Here is a 21,071-nt window from a genome sequence, read left to right as displayed (position 1 = left end):
TGGTGATGCAGTAAGCATGCTCAGTTCAACATCAGCTGTGACCTCTGGCCTCCCATGAGCAGCAGTTCTACAAGGCAATCCATCATGAAGCTCATCCTGTCAGGCATGCAGCTGCCTGTCATGGCATTACAGGAGACCTGCTTAAAGGCAATCATGTCAATTTCTATGTGGCTGCTCAGACTGGAATGAAAGGTTGATCTTGACAGGCATGGCAAAGTCAGCAGAAGACACTGGCAGGCTGAAGTTGTATTCTCTGTGCTTTTTTTTTTCCTCCTTCCTCCATCTTTTTTACCCGCCCCCCCCCCCCCCCCAAAAATATATATACTTGGGCAGTGAACAGAAGCATTCTCAAAGCTGGTCGTCTCGAATGAACCTGTTCCCCTCCGAATGTTTTCCATGATACACATAGCGGCATTTCGCAAAGATACCTGCAAATGCAAAACAAGACCGTGAATCAATTATCCTTACAACCTTTAAAAACAAAAGATAAATAAACTTAGATTTTACCATTTCCAGAATGATTACTTCATTGTACATATCACCACAGCATTAATCTATGCCTGGTCTTCTATGATGGGATTGAGGTTAACGATGAAGGCAAGGAAAGAACATCGAACATAAAACACAGAACTGTACAGCACAGGAATAGGTGATGTTTCGACCCATCATGTTTGTGCCGAACATTATGCCTAGCTGAACTGATTTCATCTGCCTGCAAGTGTTCCATATCCCTCCATTACCTGTAAATCCATGTGCCTGACTAAAAGCTTCTTAAATGCCACTATCGTATCTGCCTCCACCACCATCCCTGGCAATGCTTTACAGGCCCCCACTAATCTATGTGTAAAAAAACTTGCCCCTCACATCTCCATTATATTGTCCCCCTCTCGCCTTAAGGCCATGTTCTCTGGTGTTCGACATCTCCACCCCAGGACAAAGGTTCTGAATATCTATCCTATTTATGCCTCGCATCATTTTATATACTTCTATCAAGTCTCCCCTCAACCTCTCATTGTTTCAGAGAAAACAATCTAAGTCTATGCAACTTCTCCCTGTAGCTGAAACCCTCTAATCCAAGCAGCATTCTGATAAACCTTCTCTGCACCATCTAAAAAGCTTCCACATTGGTTATAAGTTCATGGTCATAAGTGATAGGAGCAGAATTAGGCCATTCGGCCCATCAGTTCTACTCCGCCATTCAATCATGGCTGATTTATCTCTCATTCCTAACCCCATAACATAATGAGGGAAGCAGAATTACATCAGAGTATGTTTTGCGCTGAAAGAAATGTCCCGACCTGAAACGCCGCCTGTCCATTTCCCTCACAGATGCTGATTGACTTGCTGAGTACCTCCATTGTCTGAAGAAGGGACTCGACCCTAAAACGTCACCTATTCCTTCTCTCCAGAGATGCTGCCTGACCCGCTGAGTTACTCCAGCGTTTTGTGAATGTTTATAGCGCTGGTAAAGTGTTTGGCTGCTCCATAGGTGGAAATCACCCTCACAGAACAGATTATATCTCTGGATGGCCAAACTGGGAATAAAGTTGTTATGTCTGACACACTAAGCACTTCAATTAGCCAGCCTGTCACCATGGACCGTAGAAAGACACAAAGCCTTTACATAAGCTTATCTCAAGGAACAGCGCCTGCAGATAAAATCTAATGGTCGGGCAAGTGTGTGACACAGAGTTAGAACATTTCCCTCAGCATATATTTGGCTTTCATCTGCACAGTTACAGTGGACGCTATCTCTGAAGCCTGTAAACCTTGTCTTTAAAATACAAAGTGCATTGCAGTTGACAAACTCCAATCCATAGCATTAAAATTTAAAATAATTACGCAGAGACTGTTTTCTCTGGATAGAGAAATAAACTATTAGAGGTTTAGGAAAGAACTGCAGATGCTGGTTTAAATCGAAGATAGACACAAAATGCTGGAGTAACTCAGCGGGACAGGCAGCATCTCTGGAGAGAAGGAATGGGTGGCGTTTCGGGTCGAGACCCTTCTTCAGACTGATGTCAGAAGAGTGGGTGGTACAGAGATAAAATGTAGTCGGAGACAGTAAAATTGGTCTGAAAACTGGGAAGGGGGAGGGGATGGAGAGAGGGGAAAGCAAAGGCTACTAGAAGTTAGAGAAGTCAATGTTCATAGTACTGGGATGTAAGGTACCCAAGCGAAATATGAGGTGCTGTTCCTCCAATTTGCGCTGGGCCTCACTCCGACTACATTTTATCTCTGCACTGCCCACCCCCCTGACATCAGTCACAAGTAGGGTCTCGACCCGAAACGTCACCCATTCCTTCTCTCCAGAGATGCTGCCTGTCCCGCTGAGTTAAACTATTAGAGGGACAGGTATTGAAAAAAAAGAGGTGGTCTAGAAGGCTGTAGCCAACTCTCAACTCTCGTCTCGACTATGTCTTGCTGCTGGGGCCCGAGAGGCCGGGACGAGAGAGTGAGGCCGACGATCTGCGCAACTACCTCTCACTTAAATCCAAGTCAAGCACAAGTCATGACCAACATCGGCCAGCTGGCGGCGATCACAATCAGTGGTCGAAATAATAAGATTGAAAGTGAAGTCATGGTCATCTTCGAACCCGAAGGACGAACAACAACAACAGCCAACTCTCTCCCATATCTGAACACAAGACAGCAGCACTGGAACTAGAACCATCGAGATTCATTGGGTGAAACAGCACAGATATAGGCCCACCTTGCTGACCATCAACACCCATTCACACCAATCCTGACCTCTGCTGCTGTCTATATGGAGTTTGCATGTTCCACACCTGGGTCGCGATGTTGGTGGAGGCTTAATTCTCCCCATATTCTCCATTAATTCCCCTTAGTTTAGTTTAGTTGTTTTATTTTGGTATAGTTTATTGTCACATGTACAGTGAAAAGCTTTTGCTGCATATAGTCCGATTACCCACACACAATGGGGTAATTTACAGTGGGCCTTTACCCCACATATCTGTGGACTCTGGCCGGAAATGAGAGTACCTGGAGAAAACTCACAGGGTCAAGGGGAGAATATGGCAACCCCACCCCCGACATGACTGGTGGTAAGGATTTAGGTTGTCGGAGGGGTGAGGCTGCTCCACTACTTGCTGTGCCACTCTGCTGCCCATCTTTTAGTTAGTTAGTTTATTTATTGTCATGTGTCCAGATGTACAATTAAATTCTTGTTCTGCATGATAGACACAAAAAGCTGGAGTAACTCAACGGGACAGGCAGCATCTCTGGAGAGAAGGAATGGGTGACATTTCGGGTCAAGACCCGGCCAAGTCTTGACCCGAAACGTCACCCATTCCTTCTCTCCAGAGATGCTGCCTGTCCCGCTGAGTTACTCCAGCTTTTTGTGTCTATCTTCGGTACAAACCAGCATCTGCAGTTCCTTCCTACACTTCTTGTTCGGCATCTTGCCCATCTACGTGAACGCAGGAGATACTCTTCTGGAACAGCACACAGAGAGTGGGCACTGGATGGGTGAAGTAGGGGTGGGCCTGGACCAGCACCATGCCATCGGCCCCTGCCACCGCCGCCCCGCAGACTGCGTTCAATCCGCTCGCTCGCCCGGCTGCTGCAGGGGCTCCCCCAGCCGCCTCCTCCAACACCACGACCCACGAAGAGTCCACATGCAAATGCCACAGAGACAGCAGCAGAGGCCAGGATTGAACCTGGGTCTCTGGCGACTTCAAGCAGCAGCTCTACCCGCTGCGCCACTGTGCTGCCCTGAGTGTGTAGGAGAATGGTAGAATTTGGAGAGGAGTTGATGGAATGAGAGGAGAATAAATTGGGATTGGTGTAGGATTAGGGTTAATGGGTGTTTTTTAAGAAAATAACTGCAGATGCTGGTACAAATCGAAGGTATTTATTCACAAAATGCTGGAGTAACTCAGCAGGTCAGGCAGCATCTCAGGAGAGAAGGAATGGGTGACGTTTCTTCAGTCTGAAGAAGGGTCTCGACCCGAAACGTCACCCATTCCTTCTCTCCTGAGATGCTGCCTGACCTGCTGAGTTATTCCAGCATTTTGTGAATAAATACCTTCAATGGGTGTTTTATGTTCTGCACCTACTCACTGGCTGAAGAGCCTGTTTCACTGTTGTACAATTCTGTGGTGCTCTGAGTCTCTCTGACATGGTTCCTTTTTCTGCAAACTAAGGAGTTTTTAACGTTCTCCGTGTGACCTGCGTGGGTTTTCACCGGGATCTCTGGTTTCCTCTCACACTTAAAGACGTACACTCCAGGTTTGTCGGCTAATTAGCTTGGTGAAATTGCAAATTGTCCCTCAGATAGACATAGAAAGCTGGAGTAACTCAGCGGGTCAGGTGGCACCGGAGAGAAGGCATTTTGACATGTTCTGAATACATGCGGTATTGTTCAGTCTGAGGAAGGGTCTCGACCCGAAACGTCACCCATTCCTTCTCTCCAGAGATGCTGCCTGACCCGCTGAGTTACTCTGGCATTTTGTGTCTACCTTCGATTTAAACCAGAATCTGCAGTTTTTCTGTTCCTACTAGATGACGTTTTGTGTCGAGACCCACCTTCAGAGTGTCTTGAAATTGTCCCTAGTGTGTGTAGGATAGTGTTAGTGTGCGGGGATCACTGGTTGGTGCAGACTCATTGGGCCAAAGGGCCTGTTTCCGCGCTATATCTCTACACTAAAAGCTAAAAAGTCCCATTAAATACCTTCCCTGCATCAAATAGATTTAGTTGCTTTCATCCTTTTTTCATACACAACCTAGCCAAGGACAAAGGCAGCTACCTACGAACGCAAAGGAAGAATAACGCTCTTCAAATAGTTAAGCTGTCTCTCTCTTGTAATGAATTGGCAAGCTTTGTGTAATTTAATTTGGTCGACTTTTTTTTTCATCACGGATCCATTTTAGTCTTTTAGCCGCACACGAAATCAGTCTATCATTTTTCTCCCCAGATGTCAGGGAGGACTGATCTCAGGAGAAGAACATCACTCACAATGATCTCCAGAAGGAATTGCCAGACTCGTGGAGAGAAGTGATGATTGAACAGTGTCAAGGAGGGAAACAGAATCCTTGAAAAGATTACATGTGGGAAAATAATGACTCAGGAGATGTATGGCACTATAGCGTTTATCTCAGGCAGAGGGAACCAATGTGCAAGGATGATGTGTCAACTGTCCAAAAGATGAAATTTATTTCTCGCTTGTCCTGACACCCAAAATGTTAAATATTAAATTATTGATTAATTCTATGCATCCAATATATTGTCATTTGACTGGCTCATTAAACTGCCACATATCTTTGTTCTATTTGCAAAACCTTAATATGATTCCTTATCCGCCAAAAAATGTCGTCGACACAAAAATTGCCCAAGGAGATACTCTATTAGGAATGGTCAATAAATGCTGGATTTCTCCATGGTGTCAAGATCCCGACAATATGGTACATTGCAATTTTAGCATCAGTTTTATGCTTTGCTTTTTTCCTCACTTCTTCCAGAGCACGAAGATGTGCTGGAAAACAGAGAGCAAAATGATACAACGGTTCTGTAAAAATGAGCAGGGCATTGCAGCAAACCAGTCTACTGACGGTCTGCTTGCCATTTACACTTTGGCCTAAGAGGTCAACCAGGCATGGAACTTAACTCCAGAAACACTCTATTGATCACCTACGGTAGCTCAGGACTTGCTCGGTTTCAATGGGTGGCAAAAAAAAAATCATATCTCCAGGATTATCAGGACAAGGTTCAGTACTCGACATCATTGGGATATCCTTTCCAGAAACACTTTTGGCATTTGCCCTTTGATACGCCAGACTTAGCATTGCCTCCCTCCAACCTCACACTCATCTTATCCACCTCACCATTCCCACCAAACCAAAATAAATGAAGTGACTTGTTAAGGATATGTTTTTGGAGCTTATGTTAACGGTTAGTGATTGCTATCTGGTGGTGTTACTGACGGATTAGAGGCAAGGCTGTTAACAGACATCCCGGTGAAAGAGCCGCTTGATGAATGCAAGAGACTGCAGCTAGGTGTCAGCGCTTAGAAAATGAAGCAAGGACATGTGGTATTAATATTGTCAATGATCTCGAGACAGCAAAACAGATCCCATATTCTCCGTCAGTTTTAAATAGATATCAAGTGCATTAATGACAAAAGACGAGGCTTCAAACAAAACAGTTGAGTGATGATGTGCAAAGTGCACTCTGTGCTGGCAATAACCTGATCTGAAAAGACACTGTCAGTTGTGGAGACAGGCCCAGAATTGTGAGTCGTGACAGAAAACAGAGATGAGGAGAAAGATACTGGTACCATATTAGTGCCAACCAAATTCCAACACTGTCTGCACTCCTAACTGAATCTGACATCATTCCCTATCACTTGCAGTATCCTCTTCTATTCCTCCGCCTAGCTTTCCCCAGACAACATTACAAACTGTAATCAAGTTTTATGTTACCAGCGGTTCTGTCAGGGAGGTTGGGACTGAGAGGCCTTAGGATAACCTCAGTCATTCTACATTGTGAGCTTGTAATGACGGGACACTTATTTTTCTGATAACTCTTGCTACTTGAGGTGCTCTGTACAGCAATGTGCGAGCAGCTGTCATCTCAGATAAAGGGTTGGAATATTAAAGAAAGTGAATTTTTGGATGTATTGTAAGGCAGCCGGACTGTCTGGCAGTGGGAAATAAATTCCAGCTGCTGTAGTTCGCCCGAGGATAAAGGTGCTCGAGCTCGTGACAGTAAAAGTCAGCTGACATTTCTCAACTCCTGGGCTTTGAAACTGGTTCATATTTTTTTTACCCAAAGCATTGGATTTACAGAGAGAGAGATCGAGATAGAGATAGAGATGGAGATAGAGGGAGAGAGAGAAAGAGAGAGAGAGAGAGAGCGAGAGAGAGAGAGAGAGAGAGAGAGAGAGAGAGAGAGAGAGAGAGAGAGAGAGAGAGAGAGAGAGAGAGAGAGAGAGAGAGAGAGAGAGAGAGAGAGAGAGAGAGAGAGAGAAAGAGAGAGAGAATGAGAATAGAGAGTGATGGAAAGAGAGCAAGAGAACTATACAGAGAGAGACAGAGACACAGAGACAGAGAGAGAGAGAGAAATAGAGAGAACGAGAGAGCGATACAGAGAGAGAGAGAGAGAGAGAGAGAGAGAGAGAGAGAGAGAGAGAGAGAGAGAGAGAGAGAGAGAGAGAGAGACAGAGAGAGACAGAGAGAAACAGATAGAGAGAGAGAGAGAGAGAGAGAGAGAGAGAGAGAGAGAGAGAGAGAGAGAGAGAGAGAGAGAGAGAGAGAGAGAGAGAGAGAGAGAGAGAGAGAGAGAGAGAGTGACAGAGAGACAGAGAGACAGAGACAGAGCGACAGAGAAAGAGAGAGAGAGAGAGTGACAGACAGAGAGACAGAGAGAGAGAGAGAGAGTGACAGACAGAGAGACAGAGAGAGACCACACCAGGCAATGCGTCTTTGATTCAATAACAAATCATATTTTACAGCTTTCACATGCACCTGATAAACCTTGAGTTCAAAGGGGCAATAAAAAGAAATACCAATTTAAAATAGGAAGCCAAGATGCCATGCAAATAAAGGCACAATTTGCTTTATGAATGGAAGTGTTGCTTCTGAACAGTCAAACTTTAGGTTTGCAAAGAGCTGGCGGAGATCGTGGACAAAGTAAATACAACGTGGCAGAGAGGGCGAGGCTCCAGAAACTTGTAAAACACGTAATAATTTGTCTTATTTCTATTAAATGGTAATTTTTTTAAATATAAGAAACCCCCGAGAGTGATTGTTTTTGGATTAATTGGGGAATAATGGTTAACTAGCTTGTTAATGGTGTGACATCAATGCGCATTGTATCATTTTTTTGTGCCTTATTTGAAGCAGCCGACAAGACGATCATTGAAAGTGAGTAAAGCTCTTTCATTAGTAATTAATGATATGGTTTATTTCTCCCTTCTGTTCTGCAGTACTCAACTGCTATTGAATTATACATCCAATAATCAACATGCAAGCAGGCATGAATGACTTTGCTAATACCATCTAATAGATGCCACTATTGCATCTGCCTCCACCAGCGGTCAGATGCACCAAGTGGTTGACTCAACATGGACTCCATGGAAAGAAAGGTCGATCTCCCACATATGGAGGATGGTGAGATCAGGAGAGAGAACCACTGTCAATCTTTTGACTCTCCTGATCCCCAACACTGCACTACTTGGGAGGGGGTCACATTACAGAGCATGTTTCGGAAGGAACTGCAGGTGCTGGTTTAAACCGAAGATAGGCACAAAATACTGGAGTAACTCAGCGGGACAGGCAGCATCTCTGGAGAGAAGGAGTGGGTGACGTTTCGGGTCGAGACCCTTCATCAGACTTGAGGTCGTCTTCTTGAGTCGGAAGAAGGGTCTCAACCTGAAACGTCACCCATTCCTTCGGAGCTACTGAGCAATTCCGCTGAGTTACTCCAGCATTTAGTGTACATCTTATAGGGCATGTTTAGTTTAGTTTAGAGATGCAGCGTAGAAACAGGCCCTTCGACCCACTGAGCACACTCACCTGCGATCCCCGTACATTAGCACTATCCTACACACACAAGGGACAATTTTACATTTATACCAAGCCAATTAACCTACAAACCTGCACGTCATTGGAGTGTGGGAAGAAAACGAAGATTTCAGGGTAAACCCACACGGTCATACAAACTCCACACAGACAGCATCCATAGTCGGGATCGAACCCATGTCTCTGTCTATAAGTGCTGTAAGGCAGCAACTCTGCCGCTGTGCCACCGAGCTGCCTGAGTCACAAGACCCGATGTAGGTCAAACCAATGAGCTCTACGTACCATCAGTAATAAACTCAGTTGAGAGAGGAATCTGATAAAACCTTTTGTTACCCTATCTCTCTGCAAGTATACGTGGGATTACAATTGACAAAGAACTGACCATCCAATGGAAAATAAATCTGCAGTAGGATTGGCAAAAAACTTGACAACTTAACTGGTGTAGGAAATAAGTACAGGAGATCCATTCTTAGAGAATTAGAGTTGTTAGAGTGCAGAAGGTATCTTTTCATACCATTATCCCAATGCTCTTTGACCCAAAGAGAGGACCCTCAGCCTCATCAGTCTAACCTTGGAGTTTTCATCAATAGAACAACTGGGTTAACTTCAACATTTGAGGCATCTGGAACCATCTTCTAAGCTGTCCTTTAACATTTTATTGATGTTGCTTTATTGAAAATGAATTTTTAAACTGTAGAACCAAATTTCACAATTCCTATGTTCACAGTAAGTGAAGTTCATCTCTCTGCTAGTCATAGAGCATGGAAATAGGTCCTTCAGCCCACCTTCAGTCCATGCCAAGATGCCCCATCTACACTAGTCCCATCTGCCTGCATTCGTCCAAATCCCTCTAAACCTTTCCTGTCCACGTACCTATCCAAATATCTTTTAAATATTGTTTTAGTACCTGCCTCAACTACCTCCTCTAGCAGCTTGTTCCATCTATCCACCACTCTCTGTGTAAAAATTGCCACCCAGGTTCCTATTAAATCTTCCCCCCCTCATCTTAAACCTATGCACCTTGGTTTTTGATTCCCCTACTCTGGGTAAAAGACTGCATTCATCCTATCTATCAGGGCGGTCACGGTGGCGCAGCGGTAGGGTTGCTGCCTTACAGAAAATGCAGCGCCAGAGACCTGGGTTCGATCCTGGCTACGGGTGCTGTCTGTACGGAGTTTGTAGGTTCTCCCCATGACCTGCGTGGGTTTTCTCCGAGATCTTCGGTTTCCTCCCACACTCCGAAGACGTACAGGTTTGTAGGTTAATTGGCTGGGCAAAAGTAAAAATTGTCCCTAGTGGGCGTAGGATAGTGTTAATGTGTGGGGATCGCTGGTTGGCGCGGACCCAGTGGGCCGAAGGGCCTGTTTCCACGCTGTATCTCTAAACTAAATATAAACTGAACTATTCCCCTCATTATTTTGTACACTTCTATAATCTCACCTGTTAGTCTCCTCAAATTTCGCTTGGGCAGCTTACACCCCAGCGGTATGAACATTGATTTCTCTAACTTTAGATAGTTCCTCTATCCCTCTCTTCCCCTCCTCTTCCCAGTTCTCCCACTGTCTTCCTGTCTCCAACTACATCCTTTCTTTGTCCCGCCCCCCTTGACATCCGTCTGAAGAAGGGTCTCGACCCGAAACGTCACCCATTCCTTCTCTCCTGAGATGCTGCCTGACCTGCTGAGTTACTCCAGCTTTTTGTGATACCTTCTTAGTCTCCTGTGCTCCACGGTATAAAGTCCTAGCTTGCCAAACCTCTCCCTATGGCGCAGGCCCATGAGCCCTGGCAACATTATCGTACATTAAAGTCTCAATTCAAGTCACATTACGATTCCCATCCGTTTGAGTGCAGTTTCCTCCCCCCTGCTTCTATCTGGCTGGTTTACACAATTTGATATTGGACATATGGGTGCATTATGTACGAAACCCTTCCCAAATTACTGACGCAAAAATAAATATTGGCTGAAAGACAATTTAAATGGCCGACCTTTTAATTGCGGTAATGAATCATACAATGTCGCTGCATTATTAACTTGGGAGATGGTGAAGGTGTTCTTTTACAAGTGTGATTGATCAGAATCCATGAAAAACACAATGACCATCTGAGCTTATTTACTCTGTTCCCCTGTCCAATTTTCAGCGTTCAATATAGCATTGAAATAATCTGAGAAAAAACTTGATGAAATGATAAATTACCACACTGCGAATGTGCAACAACATATGTACAACACATGTCTCAGTAATGTTCTTGTAAACTGCTATCAGAGCTGCCTTCAATTATTTGCTGAGTCTGTATGGCCATATTCCACAAACTCTGCTTCACAAACATTCCTCCTCACATCTCAACAGGAAAGCAAAATGGATGATACCTGACTGGAATGCAAATAGGGCATCATTAAGGAAGACATTAGTTTAGTTTAGTTTAGTTTAGTTTAGAGATATAGTGCATAAACAGTCCCTTCAGCCCAACGAGTCCGTACCGACCGGCGATCCCCGCTATCCTAAACACACTAGGTATAATTGTCTGAAGAAGGGTCTCTACCCGAAACGTCACCCATTCATTCTCTCCAGAGATGCTGCCTGTCCTGCTGAGTTACTCCAGCTTTTTGTTTCTATCTAGGGACAATTTACATCTATACCAAGCCAATTAACCTACAAACCTAAGCGTGGGAGGAAACCAAAGATCTCAGAGAAAACCCAAGCAGGCCATGGGGAGAACGTACAGACTGCAGACAGACAGCACCCGTAGTCAGGATTGAACCCGGGTCTCTGGTGCTATAAGGCAGCAACTCTAACGTTGCGCCACCGTGACTCCCCACAGAATTAATTAACATCGGCCCACAGGCTTGGCGTGGGGGTCTTGGATATCAATCAAGATTGGGAACCCTGGCTGGTTTTCTCGTTCCAACCCTAAGGGGGAGGCTCGGCTAAAATGAGTTTCTCCATTGTGACCAAGGCAACACGCTGATTGACTTGTGGTCCCAGTTTAGTTTAGTTTGGAGATACAGCAAGGAAACAGCCCCTTCGGCACACTGAGTTCATGCTGACCATCAATCACCCGTTCCACTTTCTCATCCATTCCCTGCACATGAGGGGTGGTTAATTAATCCACAAACCGCACGTCCTTGGGACGTGAGAAGAAACTGGAGCACTCAACAATGAAGCCACAGGGAGAACGTGCAAACTCCACCCAGGGAGCTCCTAAGTCAGGATCGAACCTGGGTCTCTGGTGCTGTGAGACAGCTGTCTATCAGCTGCGCCACTGTGCCACCCTTAGTGTGTGTGGCAGACCTTCTCACCAATGACAACGTTTCCGCAAGGCAGAGATGAACACATTTATTCCATAAGATTTTCAGTTGTGTAACAAATCCGTGGTTTGGAGTCACAATTACAAAAAAGAAATCTGAAATAATAGCAACAGGCTTGTGTGGATTACAGCAGTTAAGGAAAAAATATTCAATTCCAAAAAAAGGATACTGTCTCTTTACCACAGTTGCTTTACCAGATGTCATAAGCAATAATTGGTAGAGACCAAAGACATATTCACTGCCCGTGCCAACTTGTTTAGTTACATGTCCAGAATGGACAAATTGAAAATGACACTAAGAGGAATGTGCTGTAAACATAGTTTCTTAATATTAAACCTTTATGCCTTTATTCTATTTATTTATGTTAACTTTGATAACTTACGACTTAACAAACCAAAATTAGGTACAGATGATGCCTATTACAAATGTAAAGACTGTCCGTTTCTATATCCATCTCCCAATGCTCACTGAGGAGATTTAATCGGCTGCAATCTGATCTGGAAAGGTTGACATTTGGATTTTCCTTTGCACATGTCTAACACAACATACAGGAAAGTACTGAACTGATTCAAGGCCAGCCCGTGTAAAAGACTCGTGCAGATACTTCCAAGTGGGGTTAATTAATGTACAAATGCACTTTCCCGAATTAGGTTTCAGTTCAATGTATTAGTGATGACGTGATATCCAATTGCACTCGAGTCCATCTACAACTAGGAAGCAAACAGGCCATCTCAAGTTAGACACAGAAAGCTGGAGTAACTCAGTGGGTCAGACAGCACCTCTGGAGAAAAGGAATAGGTGACGTTCTGGGTCGAGGCCCTTCTTCAGACCATCTGAAGTTTTCACTTCATCCAGTCTGCTGCTGGAAAAATCAAGTTCGTGGGAAGAAAGTGACGAGCTGATGCACAATAATAAACCATATTGTGTCGAGCATCCAGTCATTGAGATCCTCTTTGGGCTGCAAGTATACTACCTTGTACAGACATGGCTGACATACATTTAAACCCCAATACACATTAAGAACCCATTAGTCTGACAGATTAAAAGTTATCTTGAAGCTAATGTTTCCATTATGTACTATTTGGCAGTGGAACAATCAACACTTTGTTCCTCATATGTCATACTTTGTTTAAAACAGGGAGGGCATCTCCACATCCCTGACTGACATTGACATGCTCAGCTTTGATGTGGGCTTGTGCTGTCTTCAGATTAGCTACCAGTGTTGAATGATTATTCTGCAGCAGTGACGATGGGAAAGGGATGTTTTTTTTTTGATGTGCGTGGAGGTGGAGAAGGGAAGCGACAGAGAAAAATAATCAGTTAATACGCAATTTCCACTCTGAAATATTGCCGCTCTTAAGGTTACTGAGGCCCTTCTATTTAACTAGAACCTTCAGGAAAAAACAAATTAATCAACAGCCCACTGAAGTGGGTTTAATGATTGTATTCTGCATACAATCAGCTTTCCCCATTCCAGAGCCATCAATATGTCAAGGAAAGACATATCCAAAGGATGTAGCTCTTAACATCAAGGTTATCTGCTCTCCACAAGGCTTGGCAATTCTTACAGCTCTGGGGTTTTTTTTTTAACATTGGCTGCATTTAACATTTTCATCAACATAGCAATCAATCATGGTAATAACACTGTGCAAAAAAAAAATCAATTAACAATGCAATTAAGCTTTCCTTATTATGTGAAAGGGCTGAAATAATACCTGTAGAAAAAAGATAGACTCATAGTGCACAGGCATCCATAACCATATGTGAGACTGAATTATGGGGTGAGGCAAAGATGGGGTGGGTAGCCGAGTTGTTATTTTAGACTGGATATATCTCATCCAGACTGTTTATCAGTCTGCACTGACACTTCACTTCATAGTTACTGCTCACCCAGCAGTTGTTTCGGAAAGATATTCGTTGCTTAACCAACACATTACGTTAACTTGGATAAAAAAGTTACTGAAAAAGAAAAAAAAATCAGTTCAGCCTGCATTTTACGGAATGGAGAAAATGCTAATGTGTAAAAATAAAAACCCAGACAATTTTGCCTCATTATTATTAACCAACTGAAGGCAGAACCAATCAGTCATTATATTGTTTAGATATTTGCTTCCTTACAGACTATTTGAGATGACATCTACCTCCCTCAGACTGTATTGCTAACTTAAATCCAGAACCTTCAAAGTTAAACTGACATTTGTTCTCTTCCAGTAAAAAATATTTAGTCCATTAAACATAAATACCTGTCATTATGATACATGCACTGAGTACAAGTCTCCAGTTTTCCTCCAATGTTTATTACATCCAAACAACTGCAGTGCCTGCATGTTTTCAACTTTAGTGTATTGATTAAACTTTTAAATGCCTGCCATATAACCTAGGGACATCAAAAAGATTAATTTGCGTCAATGTTCATCTGTAATTCATTAGCCATTTATACTGTGCAACCACATGGACTATCAGGAAAATGCATGCCATTTTTCACCGTAGTGATGCTTGGAAGCAGATCTTGGCAGTTCCACTGCATAAAATTGGGACGTGGGGGCCTGTCCATTTACAGTACAGTATTATACATTGCCAAAGAGCAACCAATTAAAGGAGCAGTGGTACAAAAAAAAAATTCTGAAACTGCATTCGCTTCCTATAATGTGCAATAAACAGCAACATAAATTGCTTGTTACAGGGAGTGGAACAATTTAAGAATTTTTGCAGCAGAGGCAACCAATTAATCTACAATGTTAAATATGCGGTCTCAATGCGAAAATGATTTTAGAGACGCAATTATATTAATCAGTAGCCAGTGTTCGGGCTCACAAAGAATATCTTGTGCAACCTACTTATTTTGTTTAAAACATCGATTTGTTCTTTAATATTCGGTCACAGTGGAACGAAACGCATTTATTATTTGGTGCTAGCAGGCCACTGATCAAAGCCTGACATTAAATGCAAGAATTATAGTCGGTAAATGAGGTTTGTTGTAGGAGGAAACAAAATGGAGTTTTAAAGGTACGAACAGCAACATCTCAGAAACTAGTGCAGGATCTTACTGGGCGCAAAGCCTTGATCTTACCCTGGTATCAAAACCAGCACCAAATTATTTACATTATCAAGTCAGCTTATGCATGAAATCAATACCTCAGATTTTGTTCCTATTTTGTCAATACTTTCATTTAAAATCTCCCCATTGGGAGATATGGGGATATCTATTCTCGCTTTGGGGTCTTCTTCTTTAGAAAAATATATTAATTAGTATGCAGCTTCATTGGACTTTGGTTAGGTTGCATTTTGGAGTATTATGTGTAGGAAGGAACTGCAGATGCTGGTTTATACCGAAGATAGGCACAAAATGCTGGAGTAACTCAACGGGTCAGGCAGTATCTCTGGAGAAAAAGATGTGACATTTCAGGTCGAGGCCCTTCTTCAGACTGCGAGTCAAGAGAGAGAGATACTAGAGGTATGAAAAGGTATAAAAAGGCCAAATCAAAGCATGCAATGTCCAGTTCTCGTCGGTCAATTACAGGAAGGGCGTATTGGCTTTGGAAAAGGAGTAGAGGATGTTTAGCAGAATGATGCCTGGAATAGAGGGTGTGAACAATCGGACAGGGTTTCTGGAACACTAGAGGTTGCGGAAAGATCTGCAGAAATATGTGAAATTCTGAGAGGCCCAGAGAGGTGGCAGTCAGAGCCTACTATCAGGATGGAAATATCAAATGCTGGAGGGCATTGGCTTAGAGTGAGAGGGGCAAAGTTTAAAGGAGATGTGCAGGACAAGTTTGTCTTTCCATAGAGGGGTGGTGATTGAATTGATTGTGCTGATGGGGTTGGTGGTGGAGGCAGATACAATGATGGCATTTAAAAGACTTTTGGATAAACACATAGTTATGTTGGGAATGGAGGGATATGGATTATGTGCAGGCAGATAAATGTTGGTCTTAGCATCATGCTCGGTACAGACATTATGGGCCGAAGGGCCTGTTCCTGCACTGTAGGTTTTAAAATCATAATATAAAATAAATGAATGCTATTTGCCAAATAAATTAATGAGTTAAAACCAGTTTTGATCCATGCTGCCGCATACTCAGGTAGGAGGTATTACAATATTTTAGTAACAAAGATTATGTCAAGACTGTGTCATAAATACAGAAGTACCATATTAAGGGCTCAGGTCAAATTAAATCCTGCCTCATTGTGCAATCTATTATTACATATACAGCCAGCGAGATTGTGTCATTTACATCATAAATGTCTGAGAAATGAAGGTTAATCAATAAAAAGATCAATACTGATTTACAATTTATTCACAAAAATCTGTAATGGTTGCACACTTTAAGCCTATTAGTTACTGAATATAGTGACTATCTGACAGAGTCTCATGAATCCACAGCACTAATAGTGTCACATTTTTCATTATAGTCAGAGCCTTTTGGACCTTGAATGACCACAGCAGCAGCAATGTCTAGAAGTAGTCTGTAATTACTTTAGAGGCCATGGCAGCCCCCACCCCCCATCCCAACCCTCCCCCACCCCCACCTCCACCAACAAATTTAGAATAGAATAAAAAATAAAATAAATAACATTTTACTTGAGATGGTAATATACATTTATTAGGAGAATTGAGATCTGGTAATGCAACATATTTAATGCTGGGCTCTATTTTTTTTTAAATGGCTCTTTTTGATTCATAGTTTATGAAATAAGAAATCAAAGAATAAAACTGTCTGCTCCCCTATAATATGTATTAATTAATTTGAATGGATCCCAGTAGATATCAGATTTTCAAGGCTAAGAATCAAATGAGGAGATTCAGCACAATGATAAATACTCTGCTGGACTTCTACAAGTGTACTGTAGAGAGCAGACTGACTGGTTACATTACCACCTGGGTCAACTACTCAAACACACAGAGACTACAGAGAGTGCTAGACATTGCCCGGCCCATCACAGGTACTAGATATAGATTTAGAAAATAGGTGCAGGAGGAGGCTATTTGGCCCTTTGAGCCAGCACCACCATTCATTGTGATCATAGCTGATCACCCACAATCTGTAACCCGTGCCTGCCTTCTCCCCATATCTCTTGTTCCCACAAGACCCAAGAGCTCTGTCTGACTCTCTTTTAAATCCGTCCAGTGAATTGGCCTCCACTGCCTTCTGTGGCAGAGAATTCCACAAATTCACAACTCTCTAGCTGAAAAAGCTTTTCCTCATCTCAGTTCAGGACTCCCCCAACATTGGGAACCTTTTTCCTGCATCTAGCTTGTCCAGTCCTTTCATAATATTATACGTTTCTATAAGATCCACCATGATCTCCCCACCATTGAAGGCATCCTTAGGAGGCACTGCTTCAAAAAGGCAGCCAGTATCATCGAAGAGCCACATCTCCCTGGCCATGCACTCAAGAATAGCTTCTTCCCATCAGCAATCAGGGTCTTGAACAAGATACAACACCAACCTAAGCAACTATGAATTCATATGGACTTTCTTTGGTTTCATCAAAGGACTTTGCTTTATGCACCAGTATTAAGGTTATTAATTTATTGAACTTTTTTTTATTATTATATATTTCTATGCTGTACTGTTCTATGTCCTAGAAGATAGACACAAAATGCTGGAGTAACTCGGTGGGACAGGCAGCATCTCTGGAGAGAAGGAATGGGTGACGTTTCGGGTCGAGACCCTTCTTCAGACTGAAGAAACGTCACCCATTCCTTCTCTCCTGAGATGCTGCCTGACCTGCTGAGTTACTCCAGCATTTTGTGAATAAATACCTTCGATTTGTACCAGCATCTGCAGGTTCTTCAGACCACCTGTGTTCACTGCATTTACTATTTCAGTAAAATAGTAAATTGCCCCTGGTGTGTTGGATAGAGCTGGTCGGTGTAGACTTGGTAGGCCAAAGAGCTGCTTCTGTGCTGTATCTCTAAAGTTAAGCTAATGCATGGAAGAATTTCATTGTCCTGTACATATGACAATTAAACACGCTTGACTCTTAATCTTATGGTAACTCGCTTTGTAATGACAAAGAAGTGGACAACGCAACAAGATTGGCTTTGAACCCAACGCTGACAAAATAATATCATAATCCCATGCCCAGTCCATCACCGGCCCTGACCTCCCCACCATCGAAGGGATTTATCTGAGTCGCTGCCTCAAAAAGGCAGCCAGCATCACCAGAGATCCACACCACCCTGGCCACACACTCATTTCACCCCTGCCATCGGGAAGAAGGTACAGGAGCCTGAAAACTGTAACATCCAGGTTCAGGAACAGCTTCTTCCCTACAGTCATCAGGCTATTAAACACGACAACCTCAAATAAGCTCTGAACTACAAAAGACTATTATTATTATTATTATTATTATTATTGTTTACATATTCTGTTGTGCTGCAGCAAGTAAGAATTTCATTGTTCTATCTGGGATATATGACAATAAAACACTCTTGACATGCCACCAGGTAATGCTTTTAGGTGCTCTCTCCCCATATTTAATGTAATCTTGATCTTTGGATTTCTTCTGCTCAGCACAAACCAATGTAGAACTAGTCAGGAAATATTATACTACCTGCAAAAGAAGGTTGCCTTTGCACCTGACATAATTTTGAGAAGCATTTTGAAAATTGGGCAGCTTAAGTTTAGTTTAGTTTAGTCTATTATTGTCGTGTGTACCGAGGTACAGTGAAAAGCTATTTGTTGTGTGGTATCCAGTCAAAGAAAACATGATTACACTCAAGCAATCAACAGTGTTCAGGGCACAACATTTAGTGCAAGAAAAAGTCAGATTAAAGATAGTTCAATGGTCAAAAGGTGATTAATATGTGTGTCAGGGGTTATGGAGAGAAGGCAGGAGAATGGGCTTAAAAGGGAAAAATAGATCAGCCATGGTTGAATGGTAGAGTAGACTTGATGGGCCGAATGGTCGAATTCTGCTCCTATCATTTATGAACTTATGTCTCCAATGAAGTAGATGGGAGGTCAGGACTGCACTCGAGCTGGTGAGAGGATGGTACAGTTGTCTGATAACAACTGGGAAGAAACTGTCCAGCACAGTAATATCTGAAGGCTATTCCCATGGAAGCCCAGACACTTGGGGCAGGAGAAGTCCTCATGCTAGTTGAAAAATTGGTGTCCTGGCTCATTGCATTTTCCATGTTTAGTTTGTAACTTTATCGGCTGGGGCAAATCAAGTGGTTACCTCAGTTACTTTTGAAAGCTCCAAATGATTCCTGCCATGATTTCCAAACCTTCTCCACCTCAAAGTTAAAATAAAACAATGTGGCAGACAGTCAGAACCATTTTCTCAGGGTGAAAATACCAAAGACTGGAGAGCATGACTCTAAGGTGAGATGGGCAAAGTTCAAAGGGGATTGCGGGGCAAGTATTTCACACAGAGGATGGTGGGTGACTGGAATTGGCTAGCAGGAGTGGTGGTTAAAGCTGATATCACAATGGCTTTCAGAAGGCATCTCAATGGATACATGGGTGTGCGGTGAATGGAGGGATATGGATCATGTACAGGCAGAGGAAACTCGTTTAACTTGGCATCATGTTCAGCATAGACCTTGTGGGCTGATGGGCCTGTACCTATACTGTGCATTGTCCCACATTCTATGCTGTGGGGGATTTTGGCTAAAAACTCCTTCCAGCAGTTCCATTTTATTAAAAGGATTTTATTTTCTATGTATATGGTTGACTACTGAAAACAAAATTGTATTAATGTTAGAGGTATAATACTCAAGTATATATATATGTACTTAAAGTAACTGTTAGGTTGTTAAACTTCCCCAATTATAAACATCAAACTATTTTTGTCTGATATTCCATACTTAGTTCATTGAGCCATGAATATTGTGCATAATTGATATAGCCGAACAATCAGATTGGATGAAATGTACATTGTCCATTCTTGGAATATTTGTCTTGACAGCGTTTGGGGACAAATGATGATCACTGAGGTTTGCAAAGAGTTTCTTGGAAGAGTGCACTGTTTTACGGCTGTGTTGTCCAAATGACACACAGAATTTTTTTTAAAGAAGCTTGAAGATTTTACAAAAATATATAAACTTTAATTATTTATTTGTTGGGTTCTGGCCATTTCCAATAAGGCCTGTATTTGTTGACCATCCCAAATTCATCACAAGAGGGTGGTAGTGAGCTAGTGTCTCTAGAAGAGGATTCAATTGCAACATCTAAAAGTCATTTGGTCAGATATTTGGCGATAACAGGTTCAGAAGACGATGGGCCAAAAGCAGGCAATTGGGCCTAGCCCTGTATGCCAACTTGGTCGGCATGAACAAGGGTCTGTTTCCAAGTGTGTGTGTTGGTTAAGGTGTGTCTGCTCTTAATGCCCTTGCACTTCTCGGTAAGAGAGGTGTTTGTCAGGGATGCATAAGTGCAATGCTTTTAGTAGATGAGTCACATGGCAGGCAATGCGCACTGGTGATAGCGGGAGTGAATGTTTTGAGTGGCTACGGAGCACAAACCAACTGGGTTGCTTCGTCCTGGATGCAGTTGAGCTGCTTGAGAGTTGTTGGACATTTCAGATCCTGATTGGTGTCAATATCAGTGACATGATGAGATAAATCTTATGCTGCTGAAGTAATGGAAGCACCTGGTGAGCAATAGATTTAGTAACTGCTAATGATCACCTCAAGCTTCCAGTGAGGTTGAACAATCCACATGATCTTCAATCTCTGATGGGGGCAGGAGATTGGAAAGTACATATCCTTAAACATTCATCAGCTGGGGAGAGGCAGCTTACACCAAGAGCGGATTGTGAATAACACACACAAAACATATAAAATAGTGAAATGTCAGATTTAAATTCACCATGAACGATTTTCTGATGCACATGATTTTATTTTGGCTCGACAATAAAGCATTCAGAGCAGAGGAAACTATATATTACATATTTAATATTCCAGGGAAAGGCTCAGCAACACACACTGTAAACCCCTTGCCGAGTCCAAAGCATTGGAAAAAAACAGAACATTCCGGTCTAAAGCAGGCCCTTAAAAACTACATTACCTTCTTTTTATTGACAGCCCACTGAAAAGTATTTGTTTCCAAAAAACGGAGCCTGGAACATTCAGGAGATGAACAAAATACTTTGTTGGTCCAAAAATATGTTTAAAACTTTGCAAACTGATTCGGTTACCATCTGAAACGATTACGCTTGGGAACAGTGGTTCAGAGGTCGCAGATGAATAACTGCACTGAAAGAACAT

The 21,071-nt window shown here is 42.7% G+C and overlaps 1 protein-coding gene across 1 annotated transcript in view; it reads right to left on the bottom strand.

Moving 5' to 3' along the window:
• Positions 1 to 301: 301 nt before the first annotated feature.
• lrmda (leucine rich melanocyte differentiation associated) overlaps positions 302 to 21,071 on the bottom strand; it is a 694,153-nt gene continuing 673,383 nt past the window's right edge. Inside the window, exon 7 of the mRNA XM_078428324.1 lies at positions 302 to 428. Within this exon, the coding sequence (XP_078284450.1) occupies positions 349 to 428 (80 nt within the window). The 3' untranslated portion in view covers positions 302 to 348. The remainder of the gene's footprint in view (positions 429 to 21,071) is intronic.

This window comes from Rhinoraja longicauda, chromosome 35, assembly GCF_053455715.1.
Source record: "Rhinoraja longicauda isolate Sanriku21f chromosome 35, sRhiLon1.1, whole genome shotgun sequence".
Classification (NCBI taxonomy): Eukaryota; Metazoa; Chordata; class Chondrichthyes; order Rajiformes; family Arhynchobatidae; genus Rhinoraja; species Rhinoraja longicauda.
This window is presented reverse-complemented; position numbering and strand designations above follow the sequence as displayed.